At 41.6% G+C, this 20,284-nt stretch overlaps 1 protein-coding gene across 1 annotated transcript in view; it reads right to left on the bottom strand.

The window, feature by feature from the left end:
* IQCA1 (IQ motif containing with AAA domain 1) overlaps positions 1-20,284 on the bottom strand; it is a 108,413-nt gene that overhangs the window by 3,936 nt on the left and 84,193 nt on the right. Inside the window, exons 16-19 of the mRNA XM_054172964.1 lie at positions 19,038-19,237; positions 10,074-10,160; positions 4,984-5,161; positions 1,112-1,350 (exon numbers count right to left, since the gene is read on the bottom strand). Of these exons, the coding sequence (XP_054028939.1) occupies positions 1,112-1,350; positions 4,984-5,161; positions 10,074-10,160; positions 19,038-19,237 (704 nt within the window). The remainder of the gene's footprint in view (positions 1-1,111; positions 1,351-4,983; positions 5,162-10,073; positions 10,161-19,037; positions 19,238-20,284) is intronic.

Raw genomic sequence — 20,284 nt, 5'->3', positions numbered from 1 at the left:
CAGCCAGAAGAACTGGATGTTATTTAAGCGGGTCTGGGTAAAAGTTGGGAGGGTTAAGGGACTGAGAAAGCTTTTTTGGGGTCTCTTGGCTTCAGTTACAGAAGTGCTATCCCACTTGGAGCCCCTGGTATGGGCTGCCTGCCATTTCTTGGTAAGCAGTAAGGTTTTGCCATTCAGTGGGCAAGGCTTTTACGAGTGTTTAGTAGGTATGAAGTAACTTGGTCAAGCATTGTGCTGTCTTTTGGAGTGTCAGTGCTGCTAAGCTGTAGTATTGCACCCAGCTAGCTAGTCCAGTTCAGCTGTTGTCCCTAAGCTACACTGAAGTCACTACAATAAATAAATTTAGATCTGTACTTAAACCTGATGAACTGTTCCCATCAACAAGAAAATCAAAACCAATACAGTCAAAGCAGAGTGAACCACTACATAAAGCTAATCTTAGTCTACAGAAAGAAAGAATAATTATTATTGAGCTGCATGTGGAAAAAGTAGCTGTTTGCAGGTTGATCCACGGTTTTGACTTCAGGATTTTATAGCCCTGGGGTTGGGGAGAATGATGAAGTTTGAGGCAGAAAGTGATTTGATTGTGTTTTTTAAAACCCTGAAATGAAAACTGTTACAAAAATTCTTGTTTGAAATAATTAAAAATAAGGACTTAGAACTAGAACCCTCCTGCAGGAGCACATTTTTTTGTCTTAATATAGCCAGGCTTGCTGAATCCTTCACCTCTGAAAGAAAAAGGACCAATGCATTGTCCTACCAATGATACCTGCAGAACCTACCCATGCATGAGAAGGCTTCTGTGCTCAGTGTGAGCTGGGTGTGGGCAGTACGTTCAGCAAAGCAGTATGCCAGGTGTGTTGCCCATACAGAGTTACTGCCTGTAATAATGACTCTGCCTGGCACATCCAGCTGCCCAGCAGCCTGGGTTGCCAACTATCCCAAAATGCAGGATATGGGTATTTGGTGCCTCTGAGCCTTACATCGTCATTCAGGTAGTGATGTGCCAACCCATCAGAAGAATTAGCAGGTCTCTAGATCAGATGTGCCTGGATAAGGACATGGCAGAGGATGACAAAAGGCAGCCAGTTAACATATCTCTTAATCTTACCTTAAATGTTTCTTCCTCCTCTTTGTACACTGGGTCCTGTGTGGCCAGAGAAGTCACAAACTCTTCAGTCCTCAGTGGCTTCCGGGTCATCTGCAGGAGGCGTAGCTCACTCAGGACAGCTTGTACTGCCTGCACAATGTGTCCCTGGGTGAAACCATCAGACACTTTTGCTAGGGAGCTTATGTCCAGCAAGTTGGTGATTGTTCCACCATTCTGCAGGATGATGTGTTTCCATAACACTGTTCATCAGGACCCAAAAAAAGAGCGTGCCAAAGGCGTGCGTTAAGGCAAGCAGGATTTTTGCATTTTGAAATGGAAACAGGAAAATAAGGCAGATCAAGCAGAGAGCCAAGACTCAAATTTTTCTTGTTTGCTGTTTCTTTCATCTACAGATTTGTAGCACAGAGGCCTTCAGGCACATCTATTCTTAAATTACTGATCATTTGTTGGCTACCAGTCAGTACTTTTCACAAAGTCATTAAAGGCCCATAATGTGAGGTGGATATGTGTACAAAAATGGAAAGAACTACTTAAATAGGCCTGTGTGTACAGACAGGCATAGAACCTGTCCAGAATATTCCCATTTGGGTGTGTAAAGTTAAGTACATATATTATCAGACTTTTTATTTCTGTGACCCTGGTCACAAGTTACTCCTGCTCAACTGAGGGCTGCTATGGGGATTCAGTGTCTGGTTTGGAAGCCAAAGCCTTCCAGCTATGCAGGCACATGCTGCAAAGGCCAGGTGTAAATTTCTGAGACTGGCATTTTCCATGTTATTTAAATGGTGAACCAGTTTGTGTCTTTTAGCTGTGAAACTCTGTCATGACTGTTTTCTTGACGTTTGAAGTGCCTGAGATTTTGCTTCCAAAAATAAATTAATAGGAGTAATAGCCTCTTTTGGTTTATCCTACGTGAAGTAATGGTATGAATTGATAGGGGTAATAGCCTCTTTTGGTTTATCCTATGTGAAATAATGGTATGAATTGATAAGGGGTAATAGCCTCTTTTGGTTTATCTTATGTGAAGTAATGGTATGAATTGATAGGAGTAATAGCCTCTTTTGGTTTATTCTATGTGAAACAATGGTCAGTCTCAGAGGAACTTAGTAAAATTTTCATGCCATCTCCCCATGTTTTCCTTTAGAGCCTTACATGACAGCATGGGAAAAAAGAATAAGAAGTATTATGCATAGAGATTTAAAAAAGGTTCTTTAAGGAAACAGACACTTTGTGATTTGAGTATCATGTGTCTGAATGCTCATAGCCAGTATGAAAATGTTGGGTGGAAAGTTACTGGCACTGGGTTTTGGGACAGTCATGCAATGGAGAAAACCTGCCTTATTCTTCCTCTGCCTGCAATGTCGATACTATGGGCTTGTGCCCACAACTATTGACAGCTTTGTACTACATTTTTCACTCAGGCAAATTGTGATCTTCCACTTGAACTATATCTACGCTCAATAATTATTGGCTGAATTGCTAATTTGCAAGAGGAATGGCTGCACACAACAGTGAGCACTACTTCTGCGCAGCCATATATTGTGTGCCGCAGCTTCTGCTGCAGGTGGGATCCTGTGTGATACAAGGTACTCACTTGCTGGGTGATTAATAGCAAGAAACCAGCACAGGATCGTGAATCTTCCAGTTTAATGATTTCCATTGTATGTTTGCTGTTTCCATTGTGCTTAGATTGGAACATTCTGGTTTGTAACAAAAGGAAGGGTTGTAGCTGAGCGTAGCTGTGTGCTGTGGCTGTGATTATTTGTTATGTCATGGCTTCTGTCAAAACAAGCTGCTTTAGTTCTCAAATTGGGTGTGAAGTACTGACAATTTTCAGGGCTGCTTGGTGAGTGCTCTCTGTACCCTAAGTATCATATTTCCACTGAACTTCAGGGAAGGTTGAAGCTAAGGAACAAGCAGGGCACTGTCTTAAATTGGACAATGTCAAAGAAGTAAAGTTGCAAGTTTAATTTGCTTGAAAATGTCAAGAGTTAAATTTTCATTGGGGCATTCTAAAAGTTGCAATTGAAATCCCTTTAACTGGCCCTTTTTTTTTTTTTTTTTTGACTTCACATCAGTGGTGAGAATCCCAGAATGTGACAATTCAATCCCCACAAGCGAACACAGCTAAATTCAGCTGCTATCACCTCCTTTCTCTGGGTCTTATTCATGCCCCTTATCTGTTAGCAATTTATCAGAGCTGTAACATAACATGAAACACATGTTAGCTTGCTTCGAGACCATTTCCCATCCACACTATGAAAATTATTGAATGTGGGAGAGATTTACAATGTGCTAGGCAGTCAAAACCTGTCTTGAGCTTGCCCAAATGTGCATCATCTCAGTGCCTTGGCTGCCCCTGTGAAAGACAGTATGAAACTGGACTTCCCAATACAGTTGCGTGATTTTTGTAATAAGGTGACTATGAGAAGCAATGTTGCAGTCAAGGTACAATTACATAGCAAGGTCCCTGAACTGAATGTGGTTTCCTTTACTACTGTGTTCTTTTGGGACATGGCCTATCACAGCCCAGTGGCATGAAGACAGTCTGTTTTCTTTGATGTGGTGATGAGAAGGGATATTCATGCTAGGAGCTGCTGGTAGAAGTGCACCATTGGAGTCCTAACTCAAAGTGTTTGGTGCCATTTTCCCCCCATTATCTTTAGATGGGACCTACATGGCCCTTCTGGATGTGGTGACACATGAACAGACTTCTTAGTACCCAGAAAAGTGTATTAAACCACATGAACTCTAGAACAAGAGGAAATGGCCTCAAGTTGCACCAGACAAGGTTTAGGTTGGATATTAGCAAAACTTTCTCCACTGAAAGGGTTGTCGAGCCATGGAAGCTGCCCAGAGCAGTGGTGGAATCACCATCCCTGGAAGTATTTAAGAGATATGTAGACATGGTGCTGAGGAACATGGGCTAGTGGTGGGCTTGGTAGTGCTGGCTTAATGTCTGGACTTGATCTTAATGATCTTTCCTTGTCCAAACCTTTTTACGATTCTATATTTGTGATTAAACCACATGGAAAAAAAATATAATCTGGGGGAATAAAAGCCCTTCTACCAGCCACTTACTTAAAAAGAATGTGGACAGACTACCACTTGTAGTAATTGATTGACATTATTAAACTCAATTTAGAGCATTTCTGCCTAGTCAATGCTGAGCTGTTAGAGACTTCAGGGTGATTCAAATCTAGGAATGCAAGATTGTTTTTCAGTTTCTTCTTCTACTCATGTAAATTGGTCTAATAAAAGACACTCGCTTCCTTACAGGCTCTAAGTCTCAGCATATGTGGTACTCAGTGAATTTGTCAGACTCTGGGGAGGGCTGTCTCTCACTGTAAACACTTGATAGACTAGACATGCTGAATTTTGGATGCCTCTACAAATTCTCTCATGATCTGTAAGTAAAAAAAAAAAGGAATTTACGGTGATAAAACTCAGATGGGTTTTGTTTATGGAGAGGCCCTGAAGTATATTGTTTAAGGTACAGAAACTGGATAGGAATAACAGAAATTTAGAATCCCTCTGTAAAAAGGAAAAAGAAAAAAAAAAAAAAGGAAAATGTGCACTGAAATAGGATCTTATCCTTCATATAGGGGGACAAAACAGCTTGGGCTGAATTCAGTGCACGCTAAACTCATGATAAAATGTCAGTCGGTGCTGAACAGTATGTTAAACTCTTCTCCCAACTTCCACTTCTATGATTTGATCTTTGAGGTACCCTGTATCAGTAATTCCTAAATGTTCAGGAATTGAGATGTATCTAGCGTGTGAGTTGAGTTTAAAACCAGTTCCAAGGATACCCTGACAATAAGCATGGATTTTAAACAGGGGCAGTTATCTGTGTAAGTTTAAATACTTGCCAAATCTGGAGCTGTAGTCAGGCCTAGGAATCAGGATGATTTTTTTGTAAGTGTCGCAGAAAGGTTTAAGATTAGCGTCGAAGGGACGGTTGGTGGTTCCCACCAGCAGTACTCTGTCCTGTGCTTTCAAGACCTTCAGGAATTTGGGGAGGATCTTTGCCAGTCGGCCTGGGTTCGCCTTCAGCATGTAAATGTAAATACAAAGAAGAAATGGATGATATGGAGAGGATGTTAGGAAGAAGTTCTTCACCATGAGGATGGTGAGACACTGGAACAGGTTGCCCAGGGAGGTGGTAGCCCCATCCCTGCAATTTTTTAAGGCCAGGCTGGATGTGGCTGTGAGCAACATGATCTAGTGTGAGGTGTCCTTGCCCATGGCAGGGGGGTTGGAACTAGATGATCCTTGGGATGCCTTCCAACCCTAACAGTTCTGTGGTTCTATGAAAGCATTGTTACCAGTGCTGACACTTTAATGAGATGAAGCTGCAGTTGTCCTGTGTACAACTGCATTTTGTACTTTTTTGAGTAGTCTAGTTGCATTTAGTATAAACAAACATATACTCAAGTAGAAAGCCTTTGCCTTCTGAAACTCTTGGTTTCTGCTTATGTATTTATGGGTTTGTGCTAGTGCCTTTCACTATTGAATCATGTCCTCTTATTGCAAAGCACGGAAAAAAGACTCATTTAAAGAAGGAAATCCTGATTCACAGTTCACAGAGAAATACTGCTGGGACCTGTACACCTGATGAACCTTAACAGGTAGAAAAACTGCCAGGGTATGTAACTTTCTCTGGAATCCTCCTAGCTTTCGGAGATTATGGTCTACCAACTCCTACTCATAGTTTCAATGTGGAAAATATACTCCTTAATTTTTGCTGTCATTTCTAGCTTTCTGAGGCTCTAACCTGAGAACACAATCTTTTCTGAACTCAAGATTCTGTTCTTTGCTATAATTGACTATTCGACTTTACAACAAATATTTAACTCCTACTTACAGAACAGATGAGCATTGACCAGAGCCTGTGACTGGATAGTTACACTTGGTGATGCTCAAGTGAATACTGGTTTGAGAAGCTTAATCAAATAGCAGTGATATTACTCCAATATTAATAAAGCTAGAAGTGAAAACCTGGGTTAAGATAGTGTGTTAGAGAAGTCTAATGACTCCAAAGCCTCTGTTCAGAAAGAATTGATACTTAACATTCAAGTCATAGAATCATAGACTGGTTAGAGCTGGAAGGGACACTTAAAGGAGGGATGTCTGTGGCAACCTGTGACTGTTTCACCACCCTCAGCATAAAGTTTCTCCCTTATCTAATCTAAATCTCCCCCCTTTCACATTAAAACCATTGTCACTACTCCTGTAACAACAGGCCCTGCTAAAAAGATTGTCCTCATCTTTCTTATGGGTCCTGGAATGCTACAACAAGGTCTCCCTTGAGCCTTCAACACTCACTTGAGAATTTTACTCTCTAGATTCTAGATCATCTTGTGATTTACCAAACAAACCCAACCAAACAAACAAAAAAATTAAACTATACAGTAGGCAGGTCCCCAAGAAACTTGAGCTTCAATTTCAGATCAGCCTGCCTTAACATCAGTAAGGAAGAAACTCTCCTTCAATCCTCAGCTGAAAGGCAATAATGAACCCCTGTGAACCTATGTTGCACGTACAATCTTTGTGATACAGTTTTTCTATTGTCTGCACTAGACAGAAAAGACACAAACCTCTGTTCTTTGGAGTGATAGCTAAGGAGAAGGGGAAACTGGGAAATCAATAAGGAATTCCAACAGTCTTGGCGCAGTGTCCTACAGTTGTTTTCCATCTAAACTTGTGTTAATTTGCAAGCCCTATGAGGAAAGGCTGAGGGAGCTGGGGTTGCTTAGCCTGGAGAAGAGGAGGCTGAGGGGAGACCTTATTGCTGTCTACAACTACCTGAAGGGAGGTTGTAGCCAGGTGGGCAACCAGCACCAGAACAAGAGGACACAGTCTCAAGCTGTGCCAGGGGAGGTTTAGGCTGGATGTTAGGAAGAAGTTCTTCATAGAAAGAATGATTGGCCATTGGAATGGGCTGCCCAGGGGGGTGGTGGAGTCACCATCACTGGAGGTGTTTAGAAAGAGACTGGATGGGGTGCTTGGTGCCATGGTTTAGTTGATTAGATAGTGTTGCATGATAGGTTGGACTCAAAGATCTCAAAGGTCATTTCCAACCTGGTCTGGTCTGGTCTGGTCTATTCTATTCTATTCTATTCTATTCACTTCACAGTATGTCTGTTTTCTAATTCTTTTTATTCTCGTGATCATACTACACATCTTCTTAAGTTTGCTTATTGCTTAATCACGATACTGAGTTAAGCATCTCTTAGCAGGGAGGGTTAGGTACCACTCTGGAGCACATGAACGTCACTTGTTAGAACAATGCATCCAGCCCATGCTTTTGCTCTTGGATGAGGTATTCCTGTGGCAATTGTTCAGTTAGTTATCTGCCATTTTTAATTCTCCTTGTGCCTATGCACCCAACAGTCCTAGGAGAGTAAGATACCTGCACTTGCTCCCAAAAACGTCTTGTAAGCACAGTAGGCCATCTTGGGAGCAAAAGAGAAGTGCTGGCATTGCTCTTGATCTGGAAGAAAAGATGTTGGGTATCCATAGCTAAACAGTGTTTGCTGTCTAAGGGCATGACTTCAAATCACATGTTCTTATCCAGACTTTGTAATTCTCTTGTTGGGAAGCTTTGGATTAGCTTTGTTCTCTGATCATTAAACAAGATGCTGCTACCAATCAGCCTTGGAAGTTTTGGCCACCTTTGCCACCTTTGCTCTGTCAAGGAGGTCTGGGCACAGCAACGACTGAAATGTGGATTTACTTTGTTTTTAACACGTTTTATGCTGGCTAAATGACTCTGATTTTTATGTTGCTACTGGTATACTTCAAGATTTCCTTCCAATACATATGAAGAAAGGGAAGTACAAATGTTCTCTAAGGTGTTTTGAGTTGTCAATATTGCTAGAAAAGTGAGAATTATCAAATTAATTTTAGGTCTGGAATTGGGGGTGTAGAGGAATCCCAACTCAGTGAAAGGACTGATAGAAGATAATAGTTGCTTCAAGTGAGGAGTGGTGCTTTCTGGGTTTTCAGTGTATCTTCTGCTGGAAAAACTGACTCTATCAGGAGATACTGAGAATTTTTAAAACAATCATCTGACTCCTATTTCATCTATTACTCATTAAAATAAGTCCTAATTTACCCCCATGTATTTAGAACGTAATTTTTTGGGGGGCTGACAGACGATTCCCACTGGTGTAGAGTTGGTTATAACACGTGCTCATTGCTCATCTTGTAGGAATCTTAACTTTGAAAACGGTAAATGATTGAAGCAGTATCAGAGACCAAGCTAAACACTCCACTCATGTTAAGCCCTCTAAGCCAGACCGGTGTGTCCATAGCACATGCATTTCAGAGACATGTCTTGAAAGCTAATAATATCTCTTCAACTTTGAAAGAAATGTGTCAGTACCAAGAAGGGATGTTGAAGAGGCAAGCTATGATTCCAGACACTGTGTGGACCTGAGCTGGAGAAAAGTAGGTTGAATTCTGAAGTTGACCCTATTTTATTTTATTTAATTTTATTTTTTTAACTGGAGTGGCTGAACTGTTTGCATATCATCCTTGTCACAACTGGGTTACCATAGCATATTTCATACTTTACTGCTTTGCAAACTCTAGGGAGGATTGGAGAAAGACTGCTTTTCTAGTGGGTATTTGAGGAATTTAGGGCTTCTTTTTACCAGGTTCTCAGTCACAGTGCCAGAAATGTCACACTGGGATGAGCAAAGTGACTTCCACTCGCTTTTGCTTCCTGAGAGCTGAACTGAGCTTATTTTCTCCAAAATTCTAATGCTCCTAAGGAAGGCTCCCCAGACTGCCAGTTACCACTGCCTGTCCCTCCTGTTTCATGCTTTCATTCTTCAAATATGGATTATACTGTGAAATATGTGGGACATGAGTAATTTCAAGCCTGGGGCCATCCACTCCCACTAAGAACATGAGACCTTTTCTGAAACACCTGCAGGTCTTGGAATATGGTAGCAGGAGCAGAGGTGATATCCCTGACTTAGAGGTGGGCAGAACACTAATTTTGTCCTATCAAACGATCATGAGTATTCCAGGCAATCGTTGTCCCCTAGTTTTAATTCTAGTCCCTATCTGCATTTGCTATCAAGGTTTGAGTCCAAGAGGAAGGCTCCCTTTGGTGTGGGTACCACTAGAGGGCATTAACCACCACAAGCCCATCAGCTCATCCAGCCCTCATAAAACAGCCTCATCCGAGGTGATGCTTCAGTGGTCTTCCAAAACACAGGTATGTGTCCATCCCACAGCCAGATTGCACAGCCCTCACCTTGAGAAAAAAAAGGTTTATTCTTTTTTCACATTTTAATGGAGCTCTAAAGTAAAATCTTTTGCAAACAACATGAATCTAATCAGAATTTAGGGCAAATTGTTCTGTGCCATGGTAGTTGGGTTGCTATGCCTGTTGGGTAGTGTTTTAATTTTCTTTCTAGTGGGAAAGCTGAACAAGAGAGGAAGGAAAGGAAGGAATGGCAATAGGACTCGTGGGAGCCCAAAGAAAATAACCTGTAAACATAACTATTTAACATAGGCTCTTTGTTTTCACAGTAGAAATTTATCCTTGTTACTTTATTGTTCACTTTGCCTCCATCCAATTTCTCAAATTAATAGAGCTGAACAACCCAAGATCATCTTAACTTTTTTAGCTTCTTGCCTTGTATTTTGAAATTCTCCATTATTCTCTTCTACTTTTCAGTGCACTGATGAGCAGTGACTGGACTATTTTTAAATAAAGCAAGTATAGGTGTGTAGGAAAGAAATGACCTCTTGGGGCCTCTTAAGAAGTCACAAGACTATCTTAAAAGAAAAAAAAGCGATAGTGAGACAAGCTATTATCAAGCAAGCTTTGGCAGGTCTGGCCATACTGGTATGTGCAAAGCTAAGGCATACACTTGTTCCTTTGTGTTGGCTGTAGTGCAACAGGAGAAATTACCTGCACAGAAATAAAGGAGCAACTCACCTCTTCTTCAGCCATTCGAGCTCCTTTAGAAAATACCTTTTCTGTTTCTCCAATCCATAAAACTGAAGGCTGCAATTGCCTAGCCACCTAAGGAAATGGGGGGGAGAAGGCAAGAAGTTGATTTAAATGGCTAGAATGTAATACCTGAATACCTATAATTATGCATTTAAATCCATATTTCAGCAGTTAAAATTAGCCTGTTTGTTGTTGTTGGTTTTGTTTTGTTTTGTTTGTTTGTTTTGTTTCCCCCCACCCCCGAAATATTCAGTACTGGCTTTGCTCAGCAGCCATGGCAGATCAAACTGTTTCTAGTTAGGAATCTGACATTAAAAACACAACCCAAATTGAACAATTTTGACTGCCATGTGTATTTTTAACTTCCCAATCCAAACTCAATCATGGTTCTGCAAAAGGAAGTTTGGACTTGGAGTTGAATGGCAAATCGTAGACCACAAGCAGCTTTTGACTGGCTGCCCTTGCCCATAGAATCCCTCCTGGTTTTGAGGATAATACACATGGGGCAACAGGCAAGGCATGGCTATTGCATGAGAAAGGAGGGTACTAATCTTTAAGCAAAATAGGCTGGTATGCAGGCTTCTGGCTTACAAAATAATGTTTAACGTGTACCAAGAATTAAAATGGAACCTGTTAAATTTGAAAAGGGGGTCTCTATATGAATGGGCTTTCCAGCTCCAAAGTCAGAAGCACTATACCTCTGGTTCACAGCAGGATGGCAGCAATGCTACAGGCTTTTACACATCTTGCACTCTCCCTATTGCTATAGAAACGCCAGTGGTTTAGACATTCTGCTGCCAAATTTTAATCACTTTCCAGTGGCTCTCAGAGCCATGCTAGTTTGTTCAGCAACAAAAGTGATAGCTTGAGGAGTCAATGGGTAATGAGAAAGACCATGTTCTTCTGTCCTGCTTTTTTACCTTCCAGTTGAAATTGATGCTTCCAGGAATGAAGCTTACGAAATTGATAGGTTGTACACATCACAGGCTGAGTGTCTGATTAACATTCAGTACAGGAAGAATTAAGCTACGAACATCTTTCTTCAAAGCACTGCAGCTCAATTTTAGGGACACATTTCAGAAGTCCCAAGACTGTGTATGTCTCTGTACAGTAAAAATGGATTGAAGAGAGGGGAAAAGCAGTAGCTGAGAACTGTTCAACTTGCATGCTGTGCTGTGCTGCTGATGGGGTGAAGTGGAAACAATGCCATCTTCAGCATGTGACACTTATTTGTGGTAACTTGTCAGTCCTAGAATATGTCAAGTGGTACTTTCAAGCTCAGAACAGTTTCATAGAGGAAAATGGAGCTTTTTTTTTTCTTTGTTGGAAGGCAGGAACTCAATGTTCATCACTAATAATGAGGATTTAAAGAGTAAAACCACCATAGTATGAAAAATATGACAATCCTGCAGAAAGTAGTATGGACCTCTTTAGTGAGGTGTTAATCTGCATGTACAACTGAAGGGGCAATGTGTTGGTCCAGCAGTGTATCAAATATACAAGATGGAATGAAATGACAGATTAAAATTGTGCAGCAACATCCTCTACCATTTTAGGGCCAGGCGTTTCTTTAATCCATCTCCTATTTATAGTATAGAATAGAATAGAAAAGAAAAGAATAAACCGGGTTGGAAGAGACCTTCAAGATCACCGCGTCCAACCCATCAACCAATCCAACCCACCTAAACAACTAACCCATGGCACCAAGCACCCCATCAAGTTTTCTCCTGAAAACCTCCAATGATGGCGACTCCACCACCTCCCCAGGCAGCCCATTCCAATGGGCAATCACTCTCTCTGTATAGAACTTCTTCCTCACATCCAACCTAAACCACCCCTGACGCAGCCTGAGACCGTGTCCTCTTGTTCTGCTACTGGCTGCCTGGGAGAAGAGACCAACATCCGTCTGTTATCTATTTGCAGAGGAAGGTTTGGCATATTCCTAAACCTGCACACACTCTGCAAGGTACATTTGAGAGGGCAAGCTTGTGGCTTTCATTGAATTGAGCAGGCAGCAGCCTTAGACTCAGGGATTTTTCTGCTGAGTGTCCTGCTAGTCAAGGGCTTGGGCACCTGCAGAAAAGACAAGTCAGTCCTGATTTGCACTTGCAGGTGAATTCAGTTAGTTCCTGGATGTCTGTAAATAGGCTTGGAGACAAGGGGTGAAAAAAGAGTAATGTTGTAGCATGGTCATATAGCAGGAGGAGCAACATTCTTCATAAAATTAAGACTGGGAAAGAAAAATATAGATGCTGTTTTAAGAAGCTCTAAGTTTCTTTTAGCAACCTAAAGAACTGCCTTTTTTTTGTGCACCCATTACAAAATCTACTGTGACATGAGGAAACTGACTTGGAGACCCCTACCCAGCTCTGCTAATGAAGGGATTATGAGCTGGGGTTTTTCTGACAGTGATGTTCACCTTCTGAAACAACTATTTTTTGCTCCTGCTCTGTGTGCCTGAAACAGCTGTCAGGAGGGAGATGAAGCAGTGGGAGACTGCCCTCCTTGAAGCCTGAATGAAGAGTAGGCTGGCAGCATGCAGGCTACACCAGTTTACAGACTGTGTATACATTACAACCCTGATAGATTGTCACTGTGGGATCTGCTGTTGCTGTGATGTTTTCTCCCCACTTCACTCATCTCTATGGCTAAAGAGATGCTGTGCATTTGCTTCTTAAGGAGAACAGTTTTATTCTGGTATTTTTGCTTTGTGAGGTAATGCAGCTGTATGAAGTCTGGAGAGCTGTGTATCTGTTTCTGCAGTATAGCCTCCATACCTGTGTCTGATGCTCCAGTGTGATGTGATGGGGGGAGTAAGGGTGGGGGAGGTTACAGAGGCTATAAAAGCTGTTGGCAGTGGTTGAACTCTGCTTGTGAACTTCAAAGGGAACCATGTTGTCCTTTCAGTGGGGCCACCACAGTCAGAGGTACAGATCTTCCCCATTTGGCTCACAGATGACTTCAGTGCCTAGCAGCCCTCTAAAATGGAGCCCTAAATTTTAAATCAGACTGTACTTTGATTTTAACTCTTAAGGAAGCTCACTGTCACACATGTAATCTTTTTTTGTCCCCTTTATTTCCCCACCAAGTGAATAACCTCAATTCTGGCTCTTTCTTAAAGAGATAGTTTCCTCTGGTTTCTGTTTTGAGGCAACGATTTATATTTATAAAGTGACCTGTACTTATTTTTCTGCTGTTGACACACATTAATAGGATCAAAAATCAACACACTGTGTTAGGGCCTGGCTGTGTCTTTTTTATTTTTTAAAAGACAGATCAGACACCCAGAATCCATTGGCATCTAATTTAAATGGTTGGCAGATACGTAGCAGACTGTATATCCCCTGTGAAAGTGCTCCATCTGAATTATCCATGGACAGTTTGAATCCATGGATAATTAAATGCACTGTACATAATTAATTTGTAATTGAAATTTTATTAGCTTTGCTGCATTCAACAATTTGTGGGAGCTGCCAGCAGATGGCTCCTTAACCCTTCTAATTCCGCGCCCAACACTGAACTGCCCTCGGCCTGGTCGCAGAGGCTTGATTTGCTCTTCAAGAAAATCATGAGTGAAAAAAAGCCTTCTCATCTTGCTGTCTGTCAGCATTCATCAAAGATCAAACAGCATTTTTGAAAGCCTTGGGTTAAACGTTTCAAACTTGAGAGCCAGAGCCTAACAGCTAAATTGTTATACTTGGAAACGAAGAAATTTGATTCTTGTAGGACACAGGGGCAAAAGGCTCCTATAAACTTGAGGGTTACAATGGAAATATTTTTTCAAAAGGACCATGAGTGAGGTTTTCTGGAAGCTCAAGTTATTGCTGAAAACTGCTCAGTACTCTATTTTGTGTTCACAGAAGTCCTTCAAAGCAGTTAAAGCAGTAAGATGCTGAAATTTGTGATGAGACCTTCTCTGTGGGAGCCTCACCAGGCAAACAATCCAGTGCAAAGAGAGGATGGCACTGTATTCTGGTTTGTTAGAAAATAACTATAAATAGTTTTCCAACTGGATACGTTTAGTTTTTTGACATCAGGGTGACAGAATGTAAAGCTCCTTTTGTCACAGAAATAACACTTTATATTTGAGCACTGGTGATAACACTTCAAGGGTGTAGGCTTCTAGCAGGCTGAACTACATCAAGAGAAACAATTGCTCTGGGTACCTGCAAGAAAGGGTGACTGGACTGTTCCCAAATCTCAGCTGTAATGAAAGAGCCGTGCGTGGCATGGAAATGCAAAAGACACAGACTTCTGTCAATGTACTGGAGTAAGCTGTACCTGCCAGAAAAATGACCTGTCCAAAGGTCAGGAGCAGCGAAGAATAAACTAACCTGATTCAGTGGAAAAAAAAAAAATCAAAATGACAGACTTCAAAATGATGTTGTCTCTAAACTCCACTGTATTCCTTCTTTAGTGTAACACTTTTATAGTCACCTTCCTGACTTGCTGAATAGCATAACCAAACAGCCTGATAAGAGTACCCTAACAGTGATGGTGTTGAAATGTTTCTGCAGATTGCTGCTCTGCAAACCTCCTTGTTCAGTAGAGGCGGCTGCACAGCACACACTTGAGCTGTTGATACACACACACAATTTCTCTGCTGGTATTTCCTCCTGGCCACCTCTTTCCCAACCTTTTAGCCTGGTCAGTGTTGCACTAATAATGTTTTCCCATGTGTGGCTTTTTGTACAATGTGCTTTCTGTGTGCTTCTATGGCCCTGGTAAAGGACCTGAGAGGAGCTGTCTCCCTCTGGTAGTGATTAACCTGATGGCTGCCTTATGGTTGCTGATGGAAGGCCAGTGCTTGTCATTTTTATTGCTTTGGAGTTAAGCCTCATGAACTACCTGCATTTTTACACTTCTGGGATGTGGAGTCATGCCTTCTTTCCTTGAACCTCTCTGGATTTTTTTTCTGTGCAGCCTTCACCATCCTTCTTTGCATCTCTTACAGAAGCTGTTGCATTGCTGTAGTGTTTAGTGCTCTCATGGGAGAGCCAAGCCGTCAGCTGGTACAAGCTGGCAGAGGGCTCCATGAAGTTCAGGCTGGCTTAATACATAGAGAATGTGGCTTCACTGAAATAGTCCAGCATGTTCTGGTTCATACCTGAGAGATGAGTTTTGCTCAGGGGACTGCTAGGAAGTGTTTCTCTATTAGAGACAGATCCTCCTTTTTCACTGTGAAGCAGAGCCCACCTGTCAGGCTTTGCTGTGTCTTTTTAGAGAACACAATTGCTTGGGCTTAGTGTTTGCAGCTTCTCTCAACTGTTTTCCTATTTAATATTAATCTTCCCTACATATCCTTTGGATAGGCAGATTCAAATGGTGGCGTTTTCCTGTTCTGGTATGAGAAGTCATTTCCTCTGTGTGACATTTAAAATACCTGCTTTGAGTAACTCACAGCCTTCTCTTTTGGATCAGGACTGGTATGTCTCTTGCAAGCCTCCTGAAATTAGGGAAGGGGGGAAGAATTTGGCTGTTGCATCTGAAACAAATTAAAGTTTCTTTCTTCCCTCCCCTCCATGCTATTCACTTGTTTAGGGTGTCTCCCACGAAACAATTGCCAGCAGGCAAAACTCATTTATGGACAGAGTTTCCTAATGGTCATTTTATGTTTTCCAGAGTTTCCTTTCATTACAGAAACTCAGTTGTTTGCAGATGTGATAGGTAATCAGAAGTGCAAGGTTACTTCACCTTTATCACAGAGCACCATTCATTCTTATTTACTCAGTCTTTGTGTTTAGTGATGGTTATGTGGATCATAAGACAACAGAAAAAAAAAGTCCTATTTCTTGTCATTCACTTGCAGCTGTAAGTGGCAGGTCTGTATTCTGCTTGACTAACTCTCCATAAAGGCATTTCTGGAAAGCTGAAGCACAAAGCTGGCTTGACAATTGTCAGTTGCTGTTTGCAAAAAGAAGGGACCAGAAGCATTTGATTATGGAGATGTGATGAATCTTTCAGCGATCACCTGCGTGCAAGGCACTTTAACAAGGTGTACTATGGTGTGTCAGACTGAGAGCTGTGAATATTAAATACTATGTGTCAGCTGCAACATGCTATTTGCTTTCATGGCTTGTCTGCTCTATGTCCCACTGTATATTTCTGGCTTACAAAAATCAAAATATGTTTACACCAGAATTATTTTTTTTTCACCATGGTAAATAAACTTTTTTTGGGGCAAATACCAGTGTTCCCTTCCCCTTAAGGAGTTTGTCTTCACTGGGTGTGGCCTGTATTTGCTTCGGCTTGGCTAACAGTAGATTTCTACAAATCAAGATACGAAGGATTCTGTATCCTGCAATTTTTCGTGAAACTTTCCCTAATATAGAAAGAATTTCACTTGCTGCACTTGTGTCCATTGCTTCTTGTCCTGTTGCTCTGCAGCTCTTGGAAAAGTCAGGCTCTGTTTTCTGTACTGTCCTGTGAAGTCCCTGAAAAGACCAGGCAAGCTCTTCCTCGCTCCAGTTTTCTTCAAAGCTGAAACAACTGGATTTGTTCTGCTTACTCTCATGCACTCCATCCTTGTTATCTTTACAGCTCTTCACTGGACCTACTTGCTTGTCAGTGCTTGTCTTGTAACAAGATAGTCCAGTACTAGACACCACATTCAGTTGCGGTCTCACAAGTGCCAAATAATGGGGAATAATTAACTGCTTTAAGAGCTTGGCTATACTTTTGCTGATATAGGCCAGTATTTGGCTGACTATTTGCAGTATGGACACACTCTTGACTTGTGTTAAACATGTTGTCCTTAAGAACTCCTAGTCCTCTCCTGCAAAGCAGCTCTCTATTTGGTAGGCTACATCCAGGACCTATTCGTGCTGTTGCATGGAGTTACTCTATCCCAGGTGCAGGACAATCATACTGGATGGGAGCATTAGGTGTGAAAAAATAGCAACTGATGGCAGGATGAATGGAGTGGATGGTTGCAGCAGGGCTTGAGATTTCCCAGAGAGAGAAAATGAGACACATTTGTCATTGTCAAGACCAAAAAAAGAAGGGATTGTAACTACAGAGGTAAGAGCCTCTGTGTGGATGGAGAATTGCTTCCAGCCTGGCTCTGAGAACCTACAGAATCCAAGTCAAAATCATCATCAGATTGAACAAATCAGTGATTCAGCAATGGGGACAGAAGGTGGCAGAGAGAGGTGAAACAACTAAAGAAGTGAAAATTGCACATAGTGGATCTGAATGATGCTAAGACAAGCTAGTGCCTTATCTATCAGTTTGCAGAGAATGGAAGGGGCAGATGATGTATCCCCCAGAAAGAGATTCTCTCTGCCATTTGCTCTGTAGTTCAAGGCACAGAGTTTGAAGCAATACTGCTGTTGCAGCTGGAACAAACCATCTTTTGATAAGCAAGTGCTTGGACAGCCCTTACTCCATGTGACTGACTGCAAGCAACTTCCATCATGCTAAATGGAGGTCATTGCTGCTTTCGTAAGAGCTGCAGCAGAGATGTGAGCTCGGACTGCTCCCCATGGGGAGGTGTTGGATAACATTTCCATTTGTTTCCTAACATTTTTCCACACTACTGAAGTTTTTATATTCCTATATCTAGACTTATGTACATATTTTCATAATATATGTATATACTTGCATATCTAACGTGTGCATCTAATGTGGATTCCATCTCCAGAGGTTCCTTCCAGCCTCTGACATTTTATGATTCCACAGATGCATATCCTTTATGTTCCACTTATTGTATGTATTATATGTATGCATATGGAAAACCCTAGTATCTTCAACCTTCTATAAAAGTGAAAAAGCTGCCCTCCTGAATCCTGTGTTTGAAGGACTTTTGCTCTAGCTGGGTCTAAATGATGGAAGGGATGGTGCATGCGTGGTACCTTCAGCCAGATGTACACTTTGCCATTGATGAGGGCAGAGGAACTAAGTAGAGAAGGGTGAAATGTGCAGAGCAGAGGGAGGAGAGGGAGTATAACGGCACTAGTTTGTGTCAGGGAATGCTAGACCCAGTGTTAGTGTGACAGTATCAAAGGTGCATGATCACAGAACTGTCACTTTTCCTTAAGCACTGCTGTGACCAGCAAGGAATGGGCTCCTTGGGGACTGCTTTGCTTTTAACTGTGAAACCTGTTTTTCTTCTGGGGATGGAGGCACCTGTCACAAACTGCTATAATACTGGGTTTAATAAAATATCTGATAAATCCTAGGGAAAGAATTCAGTCTTTTAGTGGGCCTCTGGCATTGGAAAAATATTATATTTGGCTTTTTCCTAGTGTATGTGCTGTATTTCTGTCTAAGAGTATTTTGTCTGGAAATGTTTAGCAGCTTCCTTCCTTAGCAGGAACACTGAGGACTTAGGATATGGAAGAAATCCTGCCAGGATAGTGTCTTTTTATTGTGAAGAGGATTTGGAATATGTTCTTCACAGTTCATATGCCTTCATTCATTTCCAGACTTCTCATATATTTCTGTTAATGCAATCCTGAAGTAGGATTCCCTCTTTTGAGAAGCTTTCTGAGAAGTAAACAGAGCAGTATAGGGGAGAACTGTTCCACAGCAACAGTCTAAGAGAACACTTTTGACCACCCCTGGTCTAGTATTTGATTAAATGCTGCATGACCAACATTCCTGCCTGATGTGCATATAAACAGAAGAAAATTTTCTCTATGATGCTTTTCATATTTATGGTAACACAAAACTTGCACTAACGCTAATGTGAAAAAGATGGATACTCAGTGTGATGGCTCAAGGGGCAGTAAATCCTCTACAGAGGTGCACACACTGCCTGTCAACAAGAGCTTTGAAAACTTAAAAGCAGGGAAGGCATTTCAAACTGTGTTGGCAGTCCTCTGGACCCCATATAATTGGTGTAGATGTTCCTCGGTATGGAGGAACTATAATTCAATTCCCTATTTGTTCCACAGAAGATCTTATGAACCAAACAAACTTTGTCGAGAAGTACACAAGACACAGTACCTTGAGAACCATGTGAAGCATCATTTGCAGGCCTGTCTTGCCTGGATATTTCCCAGCAATGTTGGAAGCAGATAAGTTGAAGAGATTTGCTCCTGTTTCTGTGCAGATGGCATGGACCAACATTTTCTTCCCAACCCCAGCGGGTCCAGCTAGTAACAAGGCTTTTACCAAAGGAGCTTTCTCATGTACTATTTGGGAGCCTGTAAAAAGTCACACGGCACTATTACTGCTTTCATTTAAATCTGCAATAAAGACAATAGCATGGTTCTTCCTTTTTTTCTTTACAGTAAATAATTCATAATGTGCATTCATTGTTTCCTTAACGTGGCACAACTGCTCTTGAGTTCAATTCTGTATAACCAGAGCTGTGGCTGTAGCACATTTGAGTTAACAACCCCGCAATAACCCTTAGTTGCACCTTTTGATGGGCAAACTTCAGCTCTAAATCTATGGGCTAGAATTAATCAGTAGATTTTTGAGGATGGACATGAGATAAGGGCACTGCAACAGTACTGTTGCTGGTGGCTGAGGGTACAGACAAGCCTGCTGCTCTGCACAGGGACAAATACTTTCAGTTGTCAGGCGGAGGCACAGTGAGAGGTGTACTTGTGGGTTGAGCTTTGCATTTGGTGTCAAAGCAGGTCCTCACTTTTTCTGCAACTGCACAAGGGCATAGATTCATGTTGTGTATAGTTCTAGCAGAATTCCTTTCTTCCCTGCTGTCTGAAATGACACTTTCCAGCTTCCCCATCTTTAGAGAAAACAAACTAATGAGACTGTTAGAGCTGCATTTGTCAGTAATCTTGAAACCAGATGTTACCATGTGTTTTTGTCTCTAACTTTGCTTGCACCTCCCTTTTTATGGATCATTTTTCTTCTTAAATGTTAGTGCTGTTCAGTGAGCAATGGTGATTCTGTCAGTCTAGGCTAGGTCTGCTCCAAAATCCTTCACTGCTGTTATCTCCTCTACACGTGCCTACTGAGAATGTGGTGTTAGCTTATTTGCAGAGGACCTAATGGTATTCCTCAGTCTGGAACATGGCAGATGTATAGAATCATAGAATTAATTAGGTTGGAAGAGACCTTTCAGATTACTGAGTCCAGCTGTTAACCCAGCACTGCCAAGTCCACCACTAAACCATGTCCTTAAGAACCATGTCTACTCATCTTCTAAATACCTCTAGGGATGGTTCTCTCAGTTGCTCCTCACATGACCTGTGTTCTGGACCCCTCACCAGCCTCATTGT

Source organism: Dryobates pubescens, chromosome 2 (assembly GCF_014839835.1).
Source record: "Dryobates pubescens isolate bDryPub1 chromosome 2, bDryPub1.pri, whole genome shotgun sequence".
Lineage (NCBI taxonomy): Eukaryota > Metazoa > Chordata > Aves > Piciformes > Picidae > Dryobates > Dryobates pubescens.
Note: the sequence above shows the minus strand (reverse complement) of the source record. Positions and strands in the feature narration are given on the sequence as shown.